The sequence below is a fragment of the Panthera onca genome, chromosome F2 (genome assembly GCF_046562875.1).
Source record: "Panthera onca isolate mPanOnc1 chromosome F2, mPanOnc1 haplotype 2, whole genome shotgun sequence".
Taxonomy (NCBI): Eukaryota; Metazoa; Chordata; class Mammalia; order Carnivora; family Felidae; genus Panthera; species Panthera onca.
In genome coordinates this window covers 82015131-82023613 of record NC_138356.1, presented here as the reverse complement: position 1 = coordinate 82023613, position 8483 = coordinate 82015131, and the positions used below count along the sequence as shown (strand labels likewise).

The 8483-nt window shown below is 66.6% G+C and overlaps 1 protein-coding gene across 2 annotated transcripts; it reads left to right on the top strand.

The window, feature by feature from the left end:
• Positions 1 to 2559: 2559 nt before the first annotated feature.
• Positions 2560 to 8092, top strand: LOC144615044 (cytochrome P450 11B1, mitochondrial-like). Of its 2 annotated transcripts, XM_078441476.1 has the most exons (9): positions 2560 to 2798; positions 3187 to 3342; positions 4381 to 4580; positions 4710 to 4913; positions 5147 to 5301; positions 6319 to 6485; positions 6915 to 6993; positions 7091 to 7288; positions 7518 to 8092. In XM_078441476.1, the coding sequence occupies exons 1-9, from the start codon at positions 2560 to 2562 to the stop codon at positions 7629 to 7631; spliced, it is 1512 nt and encodes a 503-aa protein (XP_078297602.1). In that variant the 3' UTR covers positions 7632 to 8092. The 2 variants fall into 2 exon arrangements, with proteins under 2 accessions (XP_078297602.1, XP_078297603.1); XM_078441477.1 differs by lacking the exon at positions 7091 to 7288.
• Positions 8093 to 8483: the final 391 nt, after the last annotated feature.

Here is an 8483-nt window from a genome sequence, read left to right as displayed (position 1 = left end):
AAGGCCGGCATGCTGCGCGTGGAGTCCCATGACCTCTCAGAGCTGCCCACAGGACCGCGGAGTCCTGACTGGATGCATAAGGTGCAGGACGCGGTGGGATCCATTCTCTGGTTTTCGGATTGCTGGTTTGTTTCCAGCCGGTTATTACACTGGAATGGGAGCTCCGAGCATCAGTCAGCTGGGAGCCCGGGGGCACCTCCCCTCCCTGTGATGGCTGTGGGAGCACTCCCTGTGTTCACAGCTCTAGACCAGGTGGCTGGGGCCCTGCCCCCTACTGTCCTCAGCAGGCAGCAGGGGAGGGGCCGCTGTTGCCTTTGACCCCTCAGCAACCTGGGGACTGTGTCCCACCCCCACTCCGGCCGAAGCAGCCTCTACCCACTGGTAGCCGTGGACCACCTGCAGAGGACCAGGGGCCTCGACTCCTATTGCCTTTTCCCAGACCCGATCTTTGGGGGTGGAACGAGCACCGGACCCAACCCAAGTCCTAGAAGACAAGCAGCAATGCACATCTAGCTGCACATCCCCAGGGAACCCGCCTTCCTGTCCCCCAACACCAGGCCCCATCACTCAGTCCCTGTCTCTCCCAGGCCTTGGGGCCTGGTGGTAAACGGCCGTTATTTGGTGCATTGCATTGTCTGCACTTCAGCCGTGCTGCAAACCAGGCGAAGTGTGTCGTGCTGTTGTGAGCTTCTGAGACGTGTCTCTTGTCCCTCAGTGCCGTCCTGTCACCTGACCCTCCACGGTCGCGCGTCCTTCCCACGTGGGCCCTGGGACAGCGCTCCCCACTCGCGTTGGGAAGCCCGCTGTGTGCCCGGACACGATGGCGCGCTTCTCCTGCGCCACGTCCCGTGGCGGCTCCTGCTCACTACAGCGCGGAAGGACGGGCGCACGCACTCGTTTCCAACCCTGCAAATTCAGCGGTGGGAACGCACCGCCTCAGAGACCGTGCTCCCCGACTGGGCCTTGGCCGGTGGTCCCCACTTCCGCCGGCTTTTCCTATCGCCCACACTCTTGTTGGCAGCGTAGTGCAGTGGAAATACGTGCGTGGAAGCCGCTGGATCCCAGGGCCCCTTAAGCGCGGCGCTTCCAGAAGAGGGGCCGCCTGGACCCGCGGTGGGCAGACGACGGGGGGCGGGGACAGTCCCCGCTGGGGGCGGGGCCCGAGGCGCGGCTGCAGTTGGCCCGCGGGCCTCCAGAGGGCGCCCACGACTTCCGCCGCCTGGGCCGCCGCTGGGGGTGGAGGGTCGGCAGCAGGCGGGGCCGGCTTGGCCTGGGCCCCTGTGGCTTCAGCCTGCGTCTCTGCCTAAGCAAGGCTTGTCCACCGTTCGGGGCTGAGGCACGCGCACGTGGCAGCTTGCTGAAGGGGCCAGGGCAGTCGTGACTCCTCGCCCCGCCGAAGACTCCCCGGGGCAATGACTGGAGCAGGGACAGGATCCCACTGAAGTAACGTTGAAGACACTCAGATCTTGGCCCTTCCCACCGACACCCGCACGCAGCCTCCATGCTGCCTCCAGAGCCCCAGCTGCGGCTACCCCATCGCCCCCTCCCCAAATCACGGTCAGGGCTGGGGGCCCAGCAGGAGCCAGGGCCGCGGGGCCCCTGTGACACAGTGGGGGCCCTGGGGGTGGCAGGAACCCAGGGCTTGTGTCCCCTCATCTGGAAACGGGAACGATGATGGCCAGAGCCACCTCGGGGGAACCCCGCCTGACGTGGGTGAGGTGCCCTGGGACCCCAAACCCGGGATCCACCCTCCAGAGGGTGGGAGCCCACGCCCACAGCCCCCATTGTGGACTGCATCCTCCCGCCACTGGCCTGAGCTCTGGGTCCGCACCCCTGAGCGCAGGCTTCCGGGTGAGAAAGGAGGGCCTGGGCACTGAGCGCCGCCCCTGCGGGGGGCCACACGGGGGCCGGGCAAGCGGTGCCTCATTTCCCCGCCTGAGGAGTGGCTTGCTCGTGTCCTGGGCATTCGCTGCGCCAGAGCTGAGGCAGCAGAGCCAGCCAGACGGGGTGCCGGCCACATGGGTGCCACCCACAGTTGGGTCGCTGGAGTCCCCTAAGTGCCCTGAAAGCCCTCACGGGCGGGCACCCTTGTCGGCTCACGTGGGCGTTCCCTGCACCCAGCCTGTGATCTGGGAAGAGCGGACAGAAGGCACGTAGGTTTGTGGGACTCATGGCTGCCCACTGCTTCCTGCTCTGGTCCTTGTAGAAAGGAGAGGAGAACAGCGCAGGCCCCTGCGTCTCTCCATCAGATAAGGGGCCCCACCCATCTTGCTGCCTTCCCCCACCGGGGAGGAGGGAAGTGCTCACCACCCCGCCAGCCCCACTCGGCCCCCGATCCAGACCCTGCCCTGCTCTCCACATCCAGCAGCCAGCAGGCCTTGCGCAATCGTGGCACAAGGTGCCCATCGGTCTCTTCTGGAGGCCTCCAGCCCTGACCCCCGCTCCGGGCTTCCTGGCCTGGTCCAGGGACAACTTCTCCCATGACGCGATCAGGCCGCAGGCCCAGGCCTCCAGCAAGATAAAAGAATTGCGCTGACGGGGGGCGGAGGGAGCAGCAGGATGGCGTTCGGGGCAAAGGCACGAGTGTGGCTGGCAGGGCCCTGGCCGTCCCCGGGCAGGGCACGCGCACCGGGCGCCGGAGCCGCTCCGGCCCCCAAGGCGGTGCTGCCCTTCGAAGCCATACCGCGCTGTCCCGGCAACAAGTGGACGAGGTTGCTGCAGATCTGGAAGGAGCGGCGCCTGGAGAACCTTCACCTGGAGGTGCACCAGCTCTTCCAGGAGCTGGGGCCCATTTTCAGGTAAAGGCCTCCCCGCCCACCTCAGCCACAGCACCTGTGCGGCTCTCCCTAGCGGCTGGGGAGTCCGGGCCAGGCGCACTGCCGCCTGTGCTCTGCGTCCCCGGGGAGGCGGGGTGGGTGCCGAGCAGCGGGGGGTCTGGGCCCGGCACCTGGAGACTGCGGCTCTTGGGGAGGAGGGAGCACTCCCTGGCCGCGGCTGAGAGGGCAGAGCGCGGACAGCAGAGCAGGAGAGGCTTGGGTCAGACCGCGGGAGGGACTGCCCGCTCCGGGAGAGGCCCAGTCCGGGAGAAGGGACAGGCCCGTGGGAGACGGGCCGCCTTGGTCCTGCACAGTGAGGCCTGGGGGAAGGCACGGGTCCCCCAGCAGGGCTCTGAGCTTCGTCCCACAGGTATGACGTGGGAGGGACACGCATGGTGCTCCTGATGCTGCCCGAGGATGTGCAGAGGCTACAGCAAGTGGACGGCCATCAACCGTGGCGGCCGCCCCTGGACCCCTGGCTGGCCTACCGACAGCATCGAGGGCACAAATGTGGCGTGTTCTTGCTGTGAGAGGGAGTCTGGGCGGGCAGGGGCGGGGAGGGGCGGGGCAGGGCTGATGGCAAGCGGGCCTGCCCAAGGCCCGTCCAGTTTGGGACGGGAGAGCGGCCGCCGGCTCCCGCTGGGTGCCCACCCCTTGGGGATCATATGTGTCCTGGGGCTGAGGAGGGGCAGCGGGGCCACGGCCTCAGAGAGGAGGACGGATGATCGCTGCCATCAGGGAGCCCCCAGGCTGCACAGGCCTCCGCGGACTCCCCGTGCGGGGTGGGCTTCTCCCTTCCTACAGGTCAGGGCGGGAAGCCCAGGGCAGCGGGGAGGAGAGTCGGGGCTAGGGGCTCGGGAACGTGTCAGCATGTGCTGGGGCCTGAGGACCCACTGGCATTGACTAGAGCCCAGGTGGCTGAGGAGGAGAGAGGCCGGGGCTGGGGAGGGGGGCTTGGGGAGAAGGGGGACGGGGGAAGAAGGCACCTTTGCCCAGGAGCTAAGCTGTAGGTGGGTGTGTGTGTGAGCACGTGTGTGTGTGTGTGCGTGTGTGTGTGTGCGCGCATGCGTGTGTGTGTGTGTGTGTGTGTGTGTGTGTGTATCCTCTTGGGTGGACAGGGGACATGGGACCGGCCCAGAAGCATCATTCTCAGAGCAGGGAGGGTTGGAAGGAGAAGGTTGCGGGGGCCCCTCACTCTGGAGCTGGCTGGCCCACCTCTCCCCTGCCTTCAGGGACAGGGAGAGCCCAGCCCGGACAGCTGCTGACGTGCCAGCCAAGGGGCCCGCCGGTGTGCGTGAACAAACTCCACGAACCCAGGCGGCGCTGCCAGGCAGAAGTTCTGGGCTCAGCCCCACCTTCCACGGGGGCACCCTGGGCCCAGCACACAAGGCCTCCCTGAGGGAAAGGGCTGGCGCTCACGCCCCCAGGCAGGCGGCCTGCCCCCTGGGACCAGCGGGCCGCTCCCTGCCTCGCCCCTTCCCCTTGGAGACGAGGAAGATGGGTCCAGGGCTGGCCCCAGGCTGCTGACTCGGGCTCCCCTGAAGCGCCTCTCTCTGCTCTACAGAAACGGGCCCGAATGGCGCATGAACCGACTGAAGCTGAACCCAGACGTGCTGTCGCCTCAGGCCGTCCAGAAGTACCTGCCCATGGTGGACTGGGTGGCAAGGGATTTCTCGAAGGCCCTGAAGTCGCGAGTGCTGCAGAATGCCCGGGGGAGTCTGACCGTGGACATCCAGCCCAGCATCCTCTACTACACCATAGAAGGTCCGCGGGGTCAGGGTGGGAGGGAAGGGGGGTCAGGGCTCGGGGAAGCCGGGACCGGCCGGGGACGGGGCTGAGGCCCCCGTGACGCTGTCGGCCACCCTGGGCTCAGCAACCGTTCCCTGTCCACAGCCAGCAATCTAGCCCTTTTCGGAGAGCGGCTGGGCCTCCTTGGCCACAGCCCAAGTCCTGCCAGCCTGAACTTTCTCCGGGCTTTGAAGGCCATGTTAAAGTCTACCGCGCAGCTCATGTTCATGCCCAGGGTCCTATCACGCTGGACAAGCACCCAGCTGTGGAAGGAGCACTTTGAGTCCTGGGACTACATCTTCCAGTATGGTGAGGGCCAGAGACCGGGCAAGCGTTGAATGCCAGGGACACCAGGGTCCCCGGTTTCCTGTCACCACAGGCTGGGGGAGGGCTGAGGTCACCTCGGGGGCCTTTGTGGCCCCGAGAGGCTTGGCGGTGAGTCCGGGCCGGGCCGGTCCTGAGCAGTTGGCACGGGGCAGGCGGGCTGACGGGCAGGGGCGTGAGGAGAAGTGCCCCGGCCCCTGTCTCTCCGTGCCCCACAGCCAACAATGCCATCCAGAAAATCTACCAGGAGCTGGCCCTCAGCCGCCCGGAGCACTACAGCGGCATCGTGGGGGAGCTGCTGATGCACGCGGACCTGAGCCTCGAAGCCATCCGGGCCAACTCCATCGAGCTCACCACCGGGAGCGTGGACACGGTCAGGACAGCAAGCAGCCCTGCCCTAGGCCATGGAGCCTCCTGACCCCAGGCTGCGTGCCCCCGTGCCCGTGTCTCCTGCAGGCTCCTGTTCTGAGCTGACAGAAGGCTCTGACCTAGGGTGGGGGGCCCGGGAACCGACCCTCAAGGGAAGGGGTCTGCAGTTCCCCGAGTGGGATGCCACACTCTAGGCCCAGTGCAGGGTGGACGAGCCCAGAGACATGAGCAGCACAGACACCATTCAGTCGCCTGGGTCCTGGGAAGAGGGGAAGGGCCGCGATGCAGCTGGAGGGCTGCCTGCGCCAGGAACCCTTCCCAGGCACAGAGTCCATTTGGCCCCAGGTCAGAGATGCTCTGGAGGTGACGGGCGGATGACAGCAAGGGGCGCACAGGGCTCCAGCTTGTGCAAGAGAGAACAGATGGCATGCAGCCTGGGGGTGGGGGCAGGCCGCAGGGTGTGGAGTGCAGCCAGAGCCTCCTGGCCCTCCACCCCAGGTTCACGCACCAGCATCTGTGATGTCCTGCTCTGGGCCGGGCACCCGGGGCTCCGAGAAGAGGCACAGGCCTGCGGTGGAGAAACTCTCCAAATTGGCAGCCGACTCAGGGGCCGGGGCGTGCCGTCCATGTTCCGACCACAAGGTCTGGGCTGACCTGCCTGCGGGTGTCCGGGCGACAATCCTACTGGGTGCCAACGGTTTGGGGCAGTAGAACACCCCCCCATACACAGCCCTGAGAGGAAGGACCCCAGAGGAGGGTGAGAACCAGGGCTCGAAGGGGCTGGAGAAGGCCTGATTCTTTACTGAGCCTGGGCACACCTTCCCTGAGGGAGTCAGGTGTTAGGTTTTAGATTCTGAGGTCCCAGATCCCTGGGATGAGTCCTCCTCCGGGCGTCCACGTCACCGCGGATCTGAGGCGACCCACCCCCAAGGGAGGACCGTCTTCCGGGGTGGAGAGGCCCCGGGAGCTGAGGTGCGTGGCCTGGGCCGAGGTCTGAGCCCTGCACCCGTGGCTCCTGCAGACGGCCTACCCCCTGTTGATGACTCTCTTTGAGCTGGCTCGAAACCCTGAAGTGCAGCGGGCCCTACGCCAGGAGAGCCTGGGGGCCGAGGCCAGGATCTCGCAGGATCCCCAGAGCGCAACCTCGGAGCTGCCCTTGCTGCGGGCGGCCCTCAAGGAGACCTTGAGGTGGGTGTGGCAGGCCCTGGCTGCCGCCTCTGTCCTGGCCCCACTGTCTGGACAGCAGTGCTGGGAGCCTGCGGCCAGGTCCTGGGGCTGAGAAGCGGCTTCGCCCAAGATGCCACCCTGTACCTCGTCCTGATCTCCCGAAACGGATAGGAGCTCTTCTCCCCCTGGGATCCCACTTCAATGCCCCGGGCACCATCCTCGGCCGTGTCCGCCGTGTCCGGGGGCTGCTCAGGCTCAGAGAACTTTGTCTGACTCAGGAGGTGCAAGGAAGCAGCTCCTCGTGATCTAGGCTTCCCGGTGCCAGAGGCGACCCGGGAGGGGGGCTGGCAGCTCCCCCAGGCCGGCGCATCCTGGCATAGGAAGGTGGCCGAAGGGAAGCGAGGGTCCCAGGGACAGCTGAGGACCCTGTCGGGTGCCCCCCATCCGCAGGCTGTACCCCGTGGGGATGTCTGTGGACCGAAAGGTGGCCTCGGACGTGGTGCTGCAGAACTACCACATCCCGGCAGGGGTGAGTGAGGCCCCACAGCCCCTCCAGCAGACGCCAAGCCCGCGTGACCTTCTCACTCCTGGGGCCTCCGACCCCGCCCCTCCCCACCTCTCCGCAGACATTGGTCAAGGTGCAACTCTACTCCCTGGGTCGAAACCCCTCTGTGTTCGAGAGGCCCGAGTGCTACCATCCCCAGCGCTGGCTGGACAACAGGGGCTCTGGCACCAGATACCCACACCTAGCCTTCGGCTTTGGTCTGCGCCAGTGCCCGGGGCGGCGCCTGGCAGAGACAGAGATGCTGCTGTTGCTGCACCACGTGAGGGGGCCTGGGTGGCCCGGGGGCGGGACGGGATGCGACCGGGCAGGGCGTGGCCTGCGGGTGGGCGGGGCCTGGGGGTGCCGGGTGGTCTGCTTGGGGACCACCGGCCTCTCCTTCTCCTCCGCTGCGCCTGACCCGAAAGGTAGGGTCCAGAAAGGTGAGGGAAGGTGGACCGGGACATCGGGGTTGACCATTTGGCCAGGTGGAACCCGTGCCTCTGTCCTAGGTGCTGAAAAGCTTCCTGGTGGAGACGCTCAGGCAGGAGGACTTAAAGATGACCTACCAGTTCGTGTTCGTGCCCTCCACCCACCCCCTCCTCACCTTCCGGGCCATCAACTAGTCACGTCACCGCGCCGTCGGGCCAGCAGTGCTGCCAGCCCCCTTCCGCCTGCCCCCGGCCACCCTTGTTTTCTCCCACGGACCCTGCTTCTGGAGCCACAGCACTGTCCAGCCGGCGCCTCGCACCGAGGGGCAGGGGGATGAATCTGGCCGCAGGTCCTGCCTGTGAGCCCAGTGCCACCAGCGCCTTCTCCAGCGAGGAGCACCATCGGAGGGCCTTGGCCTCCGTAGCCCCCAACACTAGCTCCAGGGGCTTCAGATCCGCCCCCACCCCCACCTGCCTGTCCAATCTCATATCCCCTCTGTACTCAACCCGCCCCCACGCAGAACAGACAGGTTGGCGCCCCTGTCCTGCTCACCGCCACTCCAAAGGCCAGACTCTTTGTCTGCATTGGTCTTGCCAGCCTAGACCTTGAAGCTGGGCCAGGAGTCGTCCCCCTACCTGCTCTGCTCAGTCCACTTGGGCTCCTCCCGGCCCTGCCAGTGCTCTGGGACTGTGACTGAAGCACCCAGCCGAGGGCCTGGGTAAGCAGGTCAGGAGTATTGTTTCTTACAATAGCCACCGAGCAGCTGAGGTGGACATCTGGGCCCATGAGACTCCTCTGAAAGCAGGGAGGATGGTGATCTCCCCTGGCGGGCTGCAGGGTGACCACAGAGAAGCCACCTCAGCCAGGCACAGCCACACGCTCCCTTTAACGAAGCCGTCTGTGTGCCGTGCCCGGCTGGCCTCCCACAGTGGCCCTCAGGACAAGGGCCACCCCTGACCTCATGGGAGGAAGGGGTTTTGGACAGCTGTGAGGTGGCTGGGATCTCCTAGATGGCAGGAGCGAGCAGCCTGTCCCAGGCTGCCTGC

Bases quoted from the DNA above. Each gene is read 5' to 3' on its own strand.
- LOC144615044 (XM_078441476.1), top strand. From the start codon at position 2,560: ATGGCGTTCGGGGCAAAGGCACGAGTGTGGCTGGCAGGGCCCTGGCCG. The intron at 2,799-3,186 runs GTAAAGGCCTCC...TTCGTCCCACAG, and splicing joins GAGCTGGGGCCCATTTTCAG to GTATGACGTGGGAGGGACAC. The intron at 6,486-6,914 runs GTGGGTGTGGCA...CCCCATCCGCAG, and splicing joins GCCCTCAAGGAGACCTTGAG to GCTGTACCCCGTGGGGATGT.